Below are 17082 nucleotides of genomic sequence, written 5' to 3'. Positions count from 1 at the left end.
GAGTGAGAGTGAGTAAGTAGAGTGAGTAGTGAGTGAGTGAGTAGTGAGTGAGTGAGTAGTTAGTAGAGTGAGTGAGTAGAGTGTGAATAGTGTGAGTAGAGAGTGAGTAGAGTGAGTGGTGAGTGAGTAGAGTGAGAGTGAGTAGAGTGAGTGAGTAGTGTGAGTGAGTAGAGTGAGTGAGTGAGTAGAGTTGGTGAGCCGAGTGAGTGAGCCGAGTGAGTGAGCAGAGTGAGTGAGAAGAGTGAGTAGAGTGAGTGAGAAGAGTGAGTGAGTTTAACAAAAGCTTTTCACTCCTGGTGGTCTTTCTTTTAATACCTCTGCCTTTGAAGAGATCACATTCTGAGTGAGTCACATCTACATTACAAAAAAGTTATACTTAAATAGAAAATAACAAGCAAAAAACTAAATTATAAAAGTTTATTTTAATACCATTGTTACACAATTAAATAGGTTTATAAAGAAGTGTATTCAGTTAGGCATTTATTCTGAAGTCAAAGTGGAATGTTTTTCATAAACTGCAGCATTTCAAATTCTCCCCACTACACACATATGTATGCATGTATAAATAGTTCAACTGCAGCTCAGTGCTATAATACATATATCCTTAGATTTTTATATGGTGAAAAGCTACTCAATAAACAAGACTTGTAAAACTGTAAGAAAATAACACTGGATAAAAAGTGACTTTTGGGTGTTGTCAGACATAGGGTAACCCCACATCACTGAATCATAGGTTCTCCCATTAGAGTGTCAAAGCACACAGACACACTACTCCCCATTGTGTTGTGTGCCTTATTCACTGTCAGTCATCTTCCTTGCCTCTGAGAACTCAACATTCAGCAGTCAGAACTATGCCAAGTAATTTCATGGTTCTAAAAAGGCAAACTTATGCAACACAATTAAATCATAAGTTCCACATCATTAAAGTGACATATCCTAATTTTAACAATATAAAAGGAGTGTCAGAGTTTAATAAACTCATAAAATATAAGAGTGCTTATATACTGTACAAATGGTACAATAGGCCTACAGAAAATTATTATATCAGACACTAATTCGCATTGAAGGCCAAGATCAAACATTACCAGAGACAACCATCTTCATTGGGTCCTTGTATCAATGGATTTGTTCCATAAGGCCAACATGAGCAACAGTGAGAAGCTACAGTGAAATGTATATACATTTGGGGTGAATACTTGTCTGCAAGGTTTCAACTGGACCCTGTAAACGAATCATTCATTATCAAATGTGTGTGTCTTTGTCTGTGTTGCGTGTTTGTGCTTGCATGTGTATCTTGTACACATTTGTGCGTATATTCTTACAGTGTGTGTGTGAGATCCTCTTTTTCTGCTCTGACCAATTGTCTGTGGCCACGCTGTGAGCTAAGTGAGCCTGTTTGTGACCAGCATAATGTGATGACACCTATGGGAAGGGACAATGCAATGTTCTCAGATGTCAGTGGTTTCCAGGATCCTTGGCGTGTCCATCTCCCTATTGGTGCAGCGCTTGCCGTTGCTCTGTCCATTGACTCGGTAGTGCACACTGCCACCTGGCTTAATGATGGTGTCCTCCTCAGAAGGAGTGAGCTCCAGGCTGACTGTAGCGCGACTCGTCTCGGTCACAGAGGAGTTGGTGTTGTAGTGGGAGTAGGAATCTGTCCATTTCCACACCAGCTTGGTCTGGGCCCATTTCCTTCTGAGACATGCCTGCACCTGTGGAACCAAAGACAGAGTGCTTTAAGAGCAATATAAATGCAAGCTTGATCCTTATCAGTAAATACTGGCAAACAAATATATATAGAATTCCTGAATGACAATGATTCTACTTCTAAATGAAAAGATAGACTGAGGGTAATCATCAGCTATTTAAGAAATACTGGCACTTACCTCTGCATTGCAAAAGCAGAATATAATTGCGACCAGGAGTCCCTATACAGGAATAATTATTCAGTGAATATTTCTCCAGATTAAACATTCTGTAATGGCCTTATATCACTTGTGGATATTGGGTGTTGAAAGGTCATCAGATTTGCTTTTAATAAAAAAACACTCATACCTGGAAATGTGTGAAGATGTTCATGGTGAACTCATAGATGGCCCTGGCCTTATGTCCCTCTGGCCTCCAAGGAACCAGGATGAACTGGGCTCCCAGCAGAGGTATCAGGATTAGAGTGGCTCGCACAGCCTTCATATAGGCATTGGACTGCGCACTATGGGTCACCTGCAGCTTGGTGATCAGCACACGCACTATGTTGAGTAGGAAGAACAGGTTCACCTGGAAACAGCCAGAGGGAAGCAGAGGAGGAGGGATCGAGTTTGAGCACACTGTCCACTTTGGTTTCTATTTTTGTTAGATATTTTGTTTTGGTAGTGCAGACTCACCAGCAGGGCAGCTTGGAAAGGACCATGGATGATGTAGAGCAGGTGTGTGTCGGAACTGATCCAGCATCTGGGAGACAAGGAGAGACGAGGCTAAAGTCAACTGAGACAGTCAAATAAGATCCTGAGCTTTACTGGGACATAAGTATTGTAAATGACAGGATGCAGCGTACTAATGCAGCGTGCAGTGCACTGTCAACCTCTGCTACTATTGTGCACAGTAGCATATTATTCAGAGGGAGGAGTTGACACATTACCTGTCATCATAGAAGACCCCGCGGGCCACAGCATGTGTAATGGCAGGAATGATGGGGAAGCCTGGGAGAGAGACAGAGGAGTCCATGGCTGCAGTTCAAACGCAAAGTAGACAGCCCTCAGCCCTAAACCCTCAGCCCTTGAATGACGTTTTACATCGTCACATCAGAGTGTACCTTAAATGTCCCTTGCCCAAGCGAGGGAGAGAGAGGCAATGTCTTTGGTGAAAATCTTGAAGTTGAGCTGAAAAACAACCAACCTAAAGCTATTAATGTAGCTAGCAAGCTAACGTAACTAGCTAGCAATCCTGTCAGGTAGCTAGCTACAGTTACCCATCGCTGGCTAGCTAGGTTTATAGTTTGGTAATTTATTCCAAATCATTTTCACAATTCCCAAAAAATGTTTATGAAGCTAGCCACATTTTATAGTCTCATGGTGAGGAGCCTAAGCCAATTTGAGTGTTATTCCCATTTGCCAATGCTAAAATTAAATAAAATTGTATTTGTCACGTGCCCGAATACAACAGGTATACAGCAGTTGCCATACCAGGCAGTGACGCAACGAGTCCGGATGCTATCAATGGTGCAGCTGTAGAATTTGAGAATAGGAGGACCCATGCCAAATATTTTCAGTCTCCTGGCATTGTCGTGCCCTCTACACGACTGTCTTGGAGTGTTTGGACCATGATAGTTTGTTGGTGATGTGGACACCAAGTAACTTGAAGCTCTCAACCTGCTCCACTACAGCCCTGTCGATGTCGTCCATGATCATCTCCTTTGTCTTGATCACATTGAGGGAGAGGTTGTTATCCTGGCACCACACTGCCAGGTCTCTGACCTCCTCCCTATAGGCTGTCTCGTCGTTGTTGGTGATCAGGACTACCACTGTTGTGTCGTCGGCAAACTTAATGATGGTGTTGGAGTCGTGCTTGGCCATGGAGTCATGGGTGAACAGGGAGTACAGGAGGGAACTGAGTATGCACCCCTGAGGGGCCCCCATGTTGAGGATCAGCGTGTCAGATTTGTTGTTGCCTACCCTAACCACCTGGGGCTTGCCCGTCAGGAAGCCCAGGATCCAGTTGCAGAGGGAGGTGTTTAGTCCCAGGGTCCTTAGCTTAGTGATGAGCTTTGAGTGTACTATGAATAGCATTCTCACGTAGGTGTTCCTTTTGTCCAGGTGGCAAAGGGCAGTGCAATAGAGATTGCGTCATCTGTGTATCTGTTGGGGCGGTATGCAAATTGGAGTGGGTCTAGGGTTTCTGGGATAATGGTGTCGATGTGAGCCATGACCAGCCTTTCAAAGCACTTCAAGGCTACAGAAGTGAGTGCTACGGGTCGCTACAGGTCACAATATCATCTGTATATACACTGCTCAAAAAAATAAAGGGAACACTAAAATAACACATCCTTGATCTGAATGAATGAAATATTCTTATTACATACTTTTTTCTTTACATAGTTGAATGTGCTGACAACAAAATCACACAAAAATTATCAATGGAAATCAAATTTATCAACCCATAGAGGTCTGGATTTGGAGTCACACTCCAAAATTAAAGTGGAAAACCACACTACAGGCTGATCCAACTTTGATGTAATGTCCTTAAAACAAGTCAAAATGAGGCTCAGTAGTGTGTGTGGCCTCCACGTGCCTGTATGACCCCCGTACAACGCCTGGGCATGCTCCTGATGAGGTGGGGGATGGTCTCCTGAGGGATCTCCTCCCAGACCTGGACTATAGCATCCACCAACTCCTGGACAGTCTGTGGTGCAACGTGGCGTTGGTGGATGGAGCGAGACATGATGTCCCGGATGTGCTCAATTGGATTCAGGTCTCGGGAACGGGTGGGCCAGTCCATAGCATCAATGCCTTCCTCTTGCAGGAACTGCTGACACACTCCAGCCACATGAGGTCTAGCATTGTCTCGGCAATCAAACTGTCTCTGGTTTTGACGGGGATTCTCCCAAGGGAAAGTGGCAAGCGCAAGGGCTGAGGAGGTAAAATGAAAGTGTTTGGACTGCAGCCCAAGACTGTCATGAGCTTCCATAAGGCCTTCTTAGATGACACAATGCATAATATAGAGATATGAAACCATAGAAATGTTCAACATTGTGCTAGGGGAACAGGATGCTGAAACAACAATGAATTTCAGATAGCAGAGCAGAACATACAGCAGTGTGACAAAGATGCAGTCAGTCACTCACCCCAACCAAGGACATAATACCAGCCCAGCTGCTGCTCTCCCACAAACACAGAAACGACGATGAGAGTGTGCAAGTAGATCCCCTCACACAGCATCCAGAAGTAGTTGGAGCCAAATATATACTGGTTCAGGACTGTCAGGATCTTGCATCCAATCTGAGAACAGCACAGGGACAACTTTCTGAAGTTGTCACTCATTGCCATACATTGTGGAGTGTAAGCACCTCAAAATTGCATCTTCACCAACTTCACGAGTTCAACCAGTAGCCATTTATGTTCAGAGTAATCCCCCTGATGGCAGAGGTATACATTACTTACAGGGTAGCTGGCCCCCAGCTGCTGGTTTTTGGCTACAGCAGAGATCCAGATGACGGTGCAGATGGAGTTGAAGATAAAGGACAGGAACATGTTCTTATGGAGGGAGATCCTCTGGCAGCTCAGACTCCTAATGGGAGGATTAGAACAGAGGGACACAACTCAAGAAACAAGTGGTGTGGTATGGTAATTACTTTTATTTGTAAAAAAATAGGATCACTTTCTTATTTTTCACTTTTCCACTTCATGGTGTAGCACTAGTAGTCAAATGTTGTGAATTCAAGTTGGCAATGTAGGAAGAACCAAATACCTCTGTTTTAGAATAGAGAGCTCAGTGTGTAGTTAGAACCAAATACTTCTGTTTTAGAATAGAGAGCTCAGTGTGTAGTCAGAACCAAATACTTCTGTTTTAGAATAGAGAGCTCAGTGTGTAGTTAGAACCAAATACTTCTGTTTTAGAATAGAGAGCTCAGTGTGTAGTTAGAACCAAATACTTCTGTTTTAGAATAGAGAGCTCAGTGTGTAGTTAGAACCAAATACCTCTGTTTTAGAATAGAGAGCTCAGTGTGTAGTCAGAACCAAATACTTCTGTTTTAGAATAGAGAGCTCAGTGTGTAGTCAGAACCAAATACTTCTGTTTTAGAATAGAGAGCTCAGTGTGTAGTCAGAACCAAATACTTCTGTTTTAGAATAGAGAGCTCAGTGTGTAGTCAGAACCAAATACTTCTGTTTTAGAATAGAGAGCTCAGTGTGTAGTTAGAACCAAATACTTCTGTTTTAGAATAGAGAGCTCAGTGTGTAGTTAGAACCAAATACTTCTGTTTTAGAATAGAGAGCTCAGTGTGTAGTTGGAACCAAATACTTCTGTTTTAGAATAGAGAGCTCAGTGTGTAGTCAGAACCAAATACTTCTGTTTTAGAATAGAGAGCTCAGTGTGTAGTTAGAACCAAATACTTCTGTTTTAGAATAGAGAGCTCAGTGTGTAGTCAGAACCAAATACTTCTGTTTTAGAATAGAGAGTTCAGTGTGTAGTCAGAACCAAATACTTCTGTTTTAGAATAGAGAGCTCAGTGTGTAGTCAGAACCAAATACTTCTGTTTTAGAATAGAGAGCTCAGTGTGTAGTTAGAACCAAATACCTCTGTTTTAGAATAGAGAGCTCAGTGTGTAGTCAGAACCAAATACTTCTGTTTTAGAATAGAGAGCTCAGTGTGTAGTTAGAATAGAGAGCTCAGTGTGTAGTCAGAACCAAATACTTCTGTTTTAGAATAGAGAGCTCAGTGTGTAGTCAGAACCAAATACTTCTGTTTTAGAATAGAGAGCTCAGTGTGTAGTCAGAACCAAATACTTCTGTTTTAGAATAGAGAGCTCAGTGTGTAGTTAGAACCAAATACCTCTGTTTTAGAATAGAGAGCTCAGTGTGTAGTCAGAACCAAATACTTCTGTTTTAGAATAGAGAGCTCAGTGTGTAGTCAGAACCAAATACTTCTGTTTTAGAATAGAGAGCTCAGTGTGTAGTTAGAACCAAATACTTATGTTTTAGAATAGAGAGCTCAGTGTGTAGTCAGAACCAAATACTTCTGTTTTAGAATAGAGAGCTCAGTGTGTAGTTAGAACCAAATACCTCTGTTTTAGAATAGAGAGCTCAGTGTGTAGTCAGAACCAAATACTTCTGTTTTAGAATAGAGAGCTCATTGTGTAGTCAGAACCAAATACTTCTGTTTTAGAATAGAGAGCTCAGTGTGTAGTTAGAACCAAATACTTCTGTTTTAGAATAGAGAGCTCAGTGTGTAGTCAGAACCAAATACTTCTGTTTTAGAATAGAGAGCTCGGTGTGTAGTTAGAACCAAATACTTCTGTTTTAGAATAGAGAGCTCGGTATGCAGGAAGAGCAACACCAACAGAATCACTTTGATTCAAGGATGTAAAGTGAAAAAGTACACTAATGTGACAGTCTACCGTTGTGCTCTGAATATCTGCCTCAATGGGTCCATGGAGGAAACCATGAATGACTTACTTGAAGTAGGAGAAGATGCAGAGTGAGATGATGAGGGATACCACAGACAATCCATGTCCCACAATGGCCAAGTAGTACAAGCTGAAAGCAAACTGGGCAAGAAGGGAATGAGGATACAAGAGGAAGCATTAATTCACTTCTTTAACTAAGTGGACACAATAGAGATGTTGACAACAACAATCACTAAATGGACTCTAATAAAAATGGTTTAGCCACTGTCAGAATTGACAAACTACTTGGCTTAGAAGAATACCATCAGTTTATCCTTGGTGTACATCTGACACTGGGTGTAATTGGACCAAATTCGGTTGCTCTCAGGGTGACGAAACCACTGTCCATCCAAGTTGCACACTTTGGTCGCTTTCTCTGTTTGAATGGACACAGGGAGAATATGGATGTCACAAAACATTTCAGGTAGGGCATCATCAGTAAAGATCAAGTCAGTTGAATTGTGATTGAATGAGATGTGTGGCTGACTGGCTGGCTCACCTGAGGGGTCAAAGTCCTGGAAGTAATCAGGGCAGAGCTGCATGGCCGTGCCAGGGGCAGAGTCACTCCAACATAGCCATCCGTCCCATGTGCGGTTACAGAATGTGCCTGCAGGGGGCAAAGAGGGAGGAGCAGCTGTTTGCAGTGTATTATAGTAATGCAACTATTTCATGTTTCAAAGTTTAGGTTCATTGCATTAGTGAACTCTGAACTGTGTATTATATCATGAACATATACAGGTTGAGTGACATCTGGTATTAGTGATCAAAGAACAGTTCTAATAACCTGGGTATACATCTTTCACACTCATTCTAAAATACTGTGTTGGGTCGTTTTCTAAGACAAACTGAAAACAACAGTCTATTATTTTCTGTGAATGTGATGCAAAAGCCAACAGAGAAACAAAAAACAGATGGAACCCAACACCTAAAATGTCCCTTCAAAATGATTGATATAAAACATTGAACATTGTATCAATACTGTACATTAAAACAGCTGAGAGAAACAGCTACATATGCAAACACACATATCACTTTAAATACATTCCTAGTAAACAATACAAGGAAGTCTGTGTCCAGGTTGTTGCATGTAGGGAAATAGAGCGCAAAATAGCATTTCAAAGGCTGTTATTTACTGAGCTCCAGTAACGGGGGCAGCTTGGAGACAAAGAACACTTCCCTCCTTTCAGACCTGAGGGTAGTCACTTCCCTTCTCCCTATTTCTCTCCTGACCTGCACTACTCCTCCACTCTTATTATGATGAGTGTGTCTGTGGCTGCATGTCAGTGGCGGTCAGTGCCATTTATTTAGATAATTAGACTGTATTTAACCAAGAGAACCCATTGAGACCAGGGTCTCATTTCCAATGGTGCCCTGAGAACAACAGTGAGCAACAATTCAAGCATGTTCACTACAAAATTACAGTTAAAACATGTAAAATAAACTAAGTTTCATTCAAAAGGGCAGTAGAAACAAATAAACTCAGCAAAAAAAGAAATGCCCCTTTTTCAGGGCCCTGTCTTTCAAAGATAATTCATTAAAAAAACAAATAACATCAGATCTTCATTGTAAAGGGTTTAAACACGGTTTCCCATGCTTGTTCAATGAACCATAAACAATGAAGGAACATGCAACTGTGGAACGGTCGTTAAGACACTAACAGCTTACAGACTGTAGGCAATTAAGGTCACAGTTATGAAAACTTAGGACACTAAAGAGGCCGTTCTACTGACTCTGAAAAACACCAAAAGAAAGATGCCCAGGGTCAGTGCTCATCTGCGTGAACGTGCCTTAGGTATGCTGCAAGGGGGCATGAGGACTACAGATGTGGCCAGGGAAATAAATTGCAATGTCCGTACTGTGGGACGCCTAAGACAGCTCTACAGGGAGACAGGACGGAAAGCTGATCGTCCTCGCAGACCACGTGCAACAACACCTGCACAAGATCGGTACATCTGAACATCACACCTGCGGGACAGGTACAGGAAGGCAACAACAATGGCCCGAGTTACACCAGGAACGCACAATCCCGCCATCAGTGCTCAGACTGTCCGCGAGAGGCTGGACTGAGGGCTTGTAGGCCTGTTGTAGGTCCTGGCAGGTCCTGACCAGACATCCCCGGCAACAACGTCGCCTATGGGCCCAAACCCACCTTTGCTGGACCAGACAGAACTGGCAAAAAGTGCTCTTCACTGACGAGTCGCGGTTTTGTCTCACCAGGGGTGATGGCATTTATCGTCGATTAAATGAGCTCTACACCGAGGCCTGTACTCTGGAGCGGGATCGATTTGGGGATAGAGTGTCCGTCATGGTCTGAGGCTGTTTTTTCACAGCATCATCGGACTGAGTTTGTCATTATAGGCAATCTCAATGCTGTGCGTTACAGAGAAGACATCCTCCTCCCTCATGTGGTACCCTTCCTGCAGGCTCATCCTGACATGACCCTCCAGCATGACAATGCCACCAGCCATACTGCTCGTTCTGTGCATGATTTCCTGCAAGACAGGAATGTCAATGTTCTGCCATGGCCAGCGAAGAGGCTGGATCTCAATCCCATTGAGCACGTCTGGGACCTGTTGGATCGGAGGGTGAGGGCTAGGGCCATTCCCCCCAGAAATGTGCGGGAACTTGCAGGTGCCTTGGTGGAAGAGAGGGGTAACATCTCACAGCAAGAACTGGCAAATCTGGTGCAGTCCTTGAGGAGCAGATGCACTGCAGTACTTAGTATCTGGTGTGGCCACCAGCTGCATTGACTGTTACTTTTTGAACCCGCCTTTGTTCAGGGACACATTATTCCATTTCTGTTAGTCACATGTCTCTGGAACTTGTTCAGTTTACGTCTCAGTTGTTGAATCTTATATTCAAACAAATATTTACACGTTAAGTTTGCTGAAAATAAACACAGTTGACAGTGAGAGGATGTTTCTTTTTTTGCTGAGTTTATATACAGTCAATCAAAACAAGTACTGTTTTCATTGGTCAGATTTATTTTTAATCAGAGCCCTGAATTCACCTTTTTGGACCAAATCATTTAGTTTTAGAGTGACCTGTAGGTCATTCCAGGACGGAGACGCATAGTAACTGAAAGCTGCCTTCCCTAACTCAAAGGAGACACTGGAACCTTTAGTACCAACCAGTCTTGAGAGCGAGTTTTACAGTTACTAGAATTCCAATTTAGAAGTGAGGTGAGGTAATAAGGGAGTTCCTGGAGAAGTGCTTTATATACGAATAATAGCCAATGTTGGGGTCTTCTGTTAGTCAGAGACTCCGAGCCAACAGAAATATATAAGAGACATGATGCGTACGGAATTCTCACCAGTGATAAAACGCAAGGCTGAGTGGTAGACTGAATCCAGAGATTTTAATTGTGTCGCAATAGTCAATTACAGGGAGGAGTGTCTTCCTCCTATTTTCAAAAGTGAGATAGGATTAATTTTTATACTCGCAACTTTGTCAGTTTATCAATGTGTTTTTTAAAAGGCTGGCTTATCGTCAATCAAATACCGAGATAATTATAATGGGGGCCTAGCTCAATTTGGACTCCTCTTAATGTACATATATATGCAGGTCTTTAGGATAAATTTTATGAGACCTGGAGAAAAATATAAACTTTGTTTCATCAACAAATTTTAGCACTAATTTAAGATTGAATTTAATCAAAGCCAAGCTGAAAGTTGTGAACGGCCTGCTACTCTGAGGGGACAGGAATAAGTAACTGTCATCCACAGAGATGTAAGCCCCAGTTTCTGTTGGGGGACAAACCAAAATGATGAATGTAAATAGGGAATAGTAAGGGCCTAGTACTGAGCCTTGTGGCACTCCTTTGGTTATGCTAAGAAAATTAGACTGAACTCCATCAGATATACACCGACTTCTGTTGTGCAGGTCATTTTTTAACCAGCCGCAGGTCTCTTGGTCCAGACCAACTTCGAATAGCAGGAGTGCATGATAAACTATATCAGATACTTTCGACAGATCAATAAAAAGGGCAGCGCGCAGTACTCTTTCCTGTCTGGTGTGTTTATGTAATTTAAGACTCGAGAAGCAGGGAGATGGTGCTGCGACCTGGCCTAATGGTGAGCATTCAGAATACATTTTCTAAAAAGGACGACCGCATTTGAAAATTTACCAAAAGTTCTAATATTGTCGCTAGACGTGAACGATTTGAGGTCTGGCAATAATTATTAAGATCGCAGGGATCACCACCTTTGTGGAGCGGGAGAACAAAAAGGGCCAATTTCCACACGTTAGGAATAATAATTAAAATAATTTAAAAAGATTAAAAACATGTCAAGGGCTGCAGAATCAGGCATTTTTATTTTACCTTTATTTAACTAGGCAAGTCAGTTAAGAACAAATTCTTATTTTCAATGACGGCCTAGGAACAGTGGGTTAACTGCCTGTTCAGAGGCAGAACGACAGATTTGTATCTTGTCAGCTCGGGGATTTGAACATGCAACCTTCTAGTCCAACGCTCTAACCACCAGGCTACCCTGCCGCCCCAGGGCATGGGTCAAGCATGTCTGTCCCAGTGGATTTTTTTACATAAATAAAATAGGATTACTAGGAAAGTTCTGGATGCTAACGGATTACTTTCATACCATAACTGCTACACAGGGTTGGGAATGGTTGCATTCTTTATTTATTTAACAAGGCAAGTCAGTTAAGAACAAATTCTTATTTACAATGACGGCCTACCAAAAGGCAAAAGACATCCTGCGGGGAAGGGGACTGGGATTAAAAATAATTATAATAATTTCTAAATGTAATCCGTTAGTTACTAGATACCAGTCCAAAATTGTAATCAGTAACATAACTTTTGGATTACCCAAACTCAGTAATGTGATTACTCAGTTACTTTTAGATTGTTTTCTTTTAATGAATCTTAGGGGAAAGTAAAAAGGATCCACCAAACGCATTTAGTGTTTCATCACATTGGTCTCTCACTTGTGGTTAGACTCGCTCAGGTGGAACAAACTTAAACGCGTGCCTTTTTTCAATGCTGAATTGAAAGTTATTGAGAGAACAAATGTATCATAATGTACTTTTTCTTTTTTCGCTAACATCCTTTCTGAATTTAAAAGTAATCTAGGTTTTTCAAAAGTATCTGCAATCTGATTACAATATTTTTGTGGGTAAAGTAACTGATTTACAGTTAGTTTCTTTTTAATAACTGATGACATGCAATCAGTTACTCCCCAACCCTACCTCTACACAACCTACATCGTTGTCACGATATAAGCTAACATCATAGTCAACAGCGGAACTAACTCGTTAGTAAACCTACAACCCAATCCATGTGTACAATCACGCAGTACAGTGTACAGCAAGCAGTTCAGCAGCTACACCGTTGGGGCCCAGTGGCAATAAATTAATAAAAAATTGCCACTGCATTGCAGTGTTGGATAGCCTTAGCCAGCTAGCTAACATTTTAATATAATTCCTCTCTGTTTAAGTCAGGTTGTTGAGTAGGCTAAATTTGCTGCATTAGCGAGCTAAGTAAGTGAAAGGTAAACTAAGAAGAACAAAAAATGTAACTACCGTAGCTCTCTCTCTGCTGCTTTTCCTTAATTTTTGGTAATAAAGGAATTTGTTCAAAACTGTTCAACTATTGTCTTTCTCTCTCTTTGAGTCAACTACTCACCACACGTTATGCCGTGCAGTGCTAGCTAGTTGCAGCTTCTGCTTTCAGTACTGGAAGAATTATCTGATTGGATGGACAACATGTCAGAGAGCTCTGATAGGTTGGAGGCCATCATCCGGAAGTAATCATAATTGCTGTGTAAGTCTATGGAAGGGGGTGAGAATAGTTAAGTATTGAAGTCAATGTACCCAGATGAGGATGGAAGTTAGCTGTCCTCCAGCTACACCATGGTGCTACCCTACAGAGTGCTGTTGAGGCTACTGTAGACCTTCATTGCAAAACATTGTGTTTTAATCAGCTATTTGGTGACTTGTGAATATATATTTATTATAGTTTTTATTAGAGCCTCCACAGGTGCATCTGTGTGTGGGGGTGCATGTGTATAGTGCCTCACCATCTTCATTGTGTGGTGGGTCATGGAGAATCTTTAGGTAGCACTCAAACTGAGCTGAGAGGATCTGGCTGCGGGTCACTGTGGTTGACACAGGGTTGATAGGCACCTCTTCTGATTCCAGCACATCTTCACAGTGGCACACCTATTGGATATGTTTAAGGGCCCCTTTTCAGTTTCTAATATGACAAAGACATTACACACACACACAGAGAGAGTAGTCGAGCTCTCTCACCTCAATTCCCAGGAGTAGCACCGGAAGCCATAGTGCTAGGATCCTCCACATGGTTCTATATGGGACAAAGAGAGGTGTTGCCAGTGAGCATCAGTGAACTATGGCGAGAGGAATCACAAGCATGGAAATAATATAGAGGAGTGAGTGGCTGTATTTCTAACTTTGCGACATACTTCATGTGGTTTGGTTCACAGTGGCGATTGATTGCAGCAATAGCTCTCTTTTGAATGGACCACTCAACAATAATTGGCCATACTATGAGGAAACAACAAAAATACTTGTTTGTTCATGATTCTACTGTACGTCTTTGCACTCGCTGAACACGCAGCGCAGTGTGTACAAATGTCTCAGAACAGGATGTCCACTCTCAATAGGAGGTCACAGCACCGCAGTCGTTCCACTCAAGGTCAGGGGAACATGCATATTTACAATACCAAGCAGGATGTTTAGTTGATTATGGTTGAAATTTGAAACGGGAAAAAACGTGAAGTATAACACTAGTGTCCCATCATGAAATCCAAATGTTAATTGACTAACACAGTTTAACGCACAGTAAACTTCCTGTTAAATTTAACAGGAACATAGAAGTATAGTGATTTTTTGTTGTTGTATGAGACGTGAAAATGATGAGTGTAAAACATGAGCAAAGGGAGAGAAAGACAGGAGGAAAAGAGAGAGGATAGAATATGGAACACTGTGTAGTTTTGGGTGAAGACCAAGGACAATCCACAGAGGCTTATGGTTGGCCCAGAAATACAATACACTGGTGTAGTCTATACACTCTTTAAAAGAAAGTGCTATCTAGAACCATAAAGGGTTCTTTGGCTGTCTCCATTGGAGAACCCTTTGAAGAACCATTTTTGATTGTACGTAGAACCCTTTTGGGTTCCATGTAAAACCCTTTCTATAGGGAAAGCCAAATAACCCTTTTTTTCTAAGTGTGTATATACAGTGCATTCAGAAACTATTCAGACTCCTTGACTTTCCACATTTTGTTACGTTACAGCCATATTCTAAAATTGATTGTTTTTCATCAATCTACACAAAATACCCCATAATGACAAAGCAAAAAAACAACCTTATTCAGACTATTTGATAGGAGATTCAAAATTGAGCTCAGGTGCGTCCTGTTTCCATTGATCATCATCGAGATATTTCTACAAATTGATTGGAGTTCACCTGTGGTAAATTAAATTGATTGGACATGATTTGGAAAGGCACACCATATAAGGTCCCGCAGTTGAGAGTGCATGTCAGAGCAAAAACCAAGCCATGAGGTCAAAGGATTTGTCCTAGAACTCCGAGACAGGTTTGTGTCGAGGCACAGATTTGGGGAAGGGTACTAAACATTTTCTGCAGTATTGAAAGTCCAAGAACACAGTGGCCTCCATCATTCTTAAATGGAAGAAGTTTGGAACCACCAAGACTCTTCCCAGAGCTGGCCACCCGGCCAAACTAAGCAATCGGGGGGGGGAAGGGCCTTGGTCAGGGAGGTGACCAAGAACCTGATGGTCACTCCAGAGTTCCTCTGTGGAGATGGGAGAACTTTCAGAAGGACAACCATCTCTGTAGCACTCCACCAATCAGGCCTTGATGGTAGAGTGGCCGGAAGCAAGTCCTCAGTAAAAGGCACAACAGCCCATTTGGAGTTTGCCAAGGGGCACCAAAACAACATGAGAAACAAGATTATCTGGTCTGAGGAACCCAAGATTGAACTCTTTGGCCTGAATGCCAAGCGTCACGTCTGGAGGAAACCTGGCACCATCCCTACAGTGAAGCATGGTGATGGCAGCATCATGCTGTGGGGATGTTTTTCAGCGGCAGGTACAAGGAGACTAGTCAGGATCGACAGAAAAATGAAAAGAGCAAAGTACAGAGAGAGATCCTTAACGAAATCCTGATCCCGAGCGCTTAGGAACTCAAGACTGGGGTCAAGATTCACCTTCCAACAGGACAATGACCCTAAGCACACAGCCAAGACAACGCAGGAGTGGCTTTGGGACAAGTCTCTGAATGTCCTTGAGTGGCCCAGCCAGTCCCCGGACATGAACCCGATCGAACATCCTCTGGAGAGACATGAAAATAGCTTTGCAGCAACGCTCCCAACCAACTTGAGGCTGTAAACGGCTGCCAAAAGTTACTTCAACAAAGTACTGAGTAAAGGGTCTAAATACTTATGATAAAGTTTTTTATTTGTAATACATTTGAAAAAAAAACTCACAATGGTGTATTGTGTGTAGATTGGTGAGGGGGAAAAAACTATTAAATCAATTTTAGAATAAGGCTGTAACGTAATAAAATGTGGAAAAAGTCAAAGGGTCTGAATACTTTCCGAATGCACTGTCGGGTCCTCTCTCTTCAACGACTTGTCACCTGACCAAAGTCCCAAAGGGAGACACAGGGACATGGTGTCACACGTGTTCAATAGTGTTCTCGTCCAAGACTATACAACACCCTTTCACAATCAAGCCACGTTCCCAATCCCTTTACATCTGTAAAACTACTATTTGCCTCCTATGCCAAGGAAAACAAACTGTAATGAGAACTGTAATAACAGTCTGGTTGTTATCATAAACTGAGTAGTAATGAGCAGAATATTACATTCTGAGGACACCAATTCATCAGATGAGAGAGAGAGAGACTGCTAGGCCTGCGGGGAAGAATGTCCAACAGAAAATGTTTCCATGGAGGGACATATTTTCCATGGAGGGACTATTTTCAGGTTGTTCTCCATCATCTAGGATTGTGTTTCCATGGAGGGACTATTTTCAGGTTGTTCTCCATCATCTAGGGTTGTGTTTCCATGGAGGGACTATTTTCAGGTTGTTCTCCATCATCTAGGGTTGTGTTTCCATGGAGGGACTATTTTCAAGTTGTACTCCATCATCTAGGGTTGTGTTTCCATGGAGGGACATATTTTCAGATTGTTCTCCATCATCTAGGGTTGTGTTTCCATGGAGGGACATATTTTCAGGTTGTTCTCCATCATCTAGGGTTGTGTTTCCATGGAGGGACTATTTTCAGGTTGTTCTCCATCATCTAGGGTTGTGTTTCCATGGAGGGACATATTTTCAGATTGTTCTCCATCATCTAGGGTTGTGTTTCCATGGAGGGACTATTTTCAGGTTGTTCTCCATCATCTAGGGTTGTGTTTCCATGGAGGGACTATTTTCAGGTTGTTCTCCATCATCTAGGGTTGTGTTTCCATGGAGGGACTATTTTCAGGTTGTTCTCCATCATCTAGGGTTGTGTTTCCATGGAGGGACTATTTTCAGGTTGTTCTCCATCATCTAGGGTTGTGTTTCCATGGAGGGACTATTTTCAAGTTGTACTCCATCATCTAGGGTTGTGTTTCCATGGAGGGACATATTTTCAGATTGTTCTCCATCATCTAGGGTTGTGTTTCCATGGAGGGACATATTTTCAGGTTGTTCTCCATCATCTAGGGTTGTGTTTCCATGGAGGGACTATTTTCAGGTTGTTCTCCATCATCAGGGTTGTGTTTCCATGGAGGGACATATTTTCAGATTGTTCTCCATCATCTAGGGTTGTGTTTCCATGGAGGGACTATTTTCAGGTTGTTCTCCATCATCTAGGGTTGTGTTTCCATGGAGGGACTATTTTCAGGTTGTTCTCCATCATCTAGGGTTGTGTTTCCA

At 42.2% G+C, this 17082-nt stretch overlaps 1 protein-coding gene across 1 annotated transcript in view; it reads right to left on the bottom strand.

Moving 5' to 3' along the window:
- Positions 1 to 403: 403 nt before the first annotated feature.
- Positions 404 to 17082, bottom strand: part of LOC124032075 (calcitonin gene-related peptide type 1 receptor-like) — a 30737-nt gene continuing 14058 nt past the window's right edge. The window contains exons 2-13 of the mRNA XM_046344137.1: positions 13424 to 13478; positions 13192 to 13333; positions 7656 to 7763; positions 7420 to 7532; positions 7167 to 7258; positions 5154 to 5280; positions 4838 to 4991; positions 2636 to 2696; positions 2382 to 2448; positions 2056 to 2274; positions 1887 to 1928; positions 404 to 1712 (exon numbers count right to left, since the gene is read on the bottom strand). Of these exons, the coding sequence (XP_046200093.1) occupies positions 1449 to 1712; positions 1887 to 1928; positions 2056 to 2274; positions 2382 to 2448; positions 2636 to 2696; positions 4838 to 4991; positions 5154 to 5280; positions 7167 to 7258; positions 7420 to 7532; positions 7656 to 7763; positions 13192 to 13333; positions 13424 to 13474 (1440 nt within the window). The 5' untranslated portion in view covers positions 13475 to 13478 and the 3' untranslated portion in view covers positions 404 to 1448. The remainder of the gene's footprint in view (positions 1713 to 1886; positions 1929 to 2055; positions 2275 to 2381; positions 2449 to 2635; positions 2697 to 4837; positions 4992 to 5153; positions 5281 to 7166; positions 7259 to 7419; positions 7533 to 7655; positions 7764 to 13191; positions 13334 to 13423; positions 13479 to 17082) is intronic.

This window comes from Oncorhynchus gorbuscha, linkage group LG03 (genome assembly GCF_021184085.1).
Source record: "Oncorhynchus gorbuscha isolate QuinsamMale2020 ecotype Even-year linkage group LG03, OgorEven_v1.0, whole genome shotgun sequence".
In the NCBI taxonomy this organism is placed as follows: domain Eukaryota; kingdom Metazoa; phylum Chordata; class Actinopteri; order Salmoniformes; family Salmonidae; genus Oncorhynchus; species Oncorhynchus gorbuscha.
The sequence above is the reverse complement of the archived record's forward strand: the minus strand, read 5'-3'. Positions and strand labels throughout refer to the sequence as shown.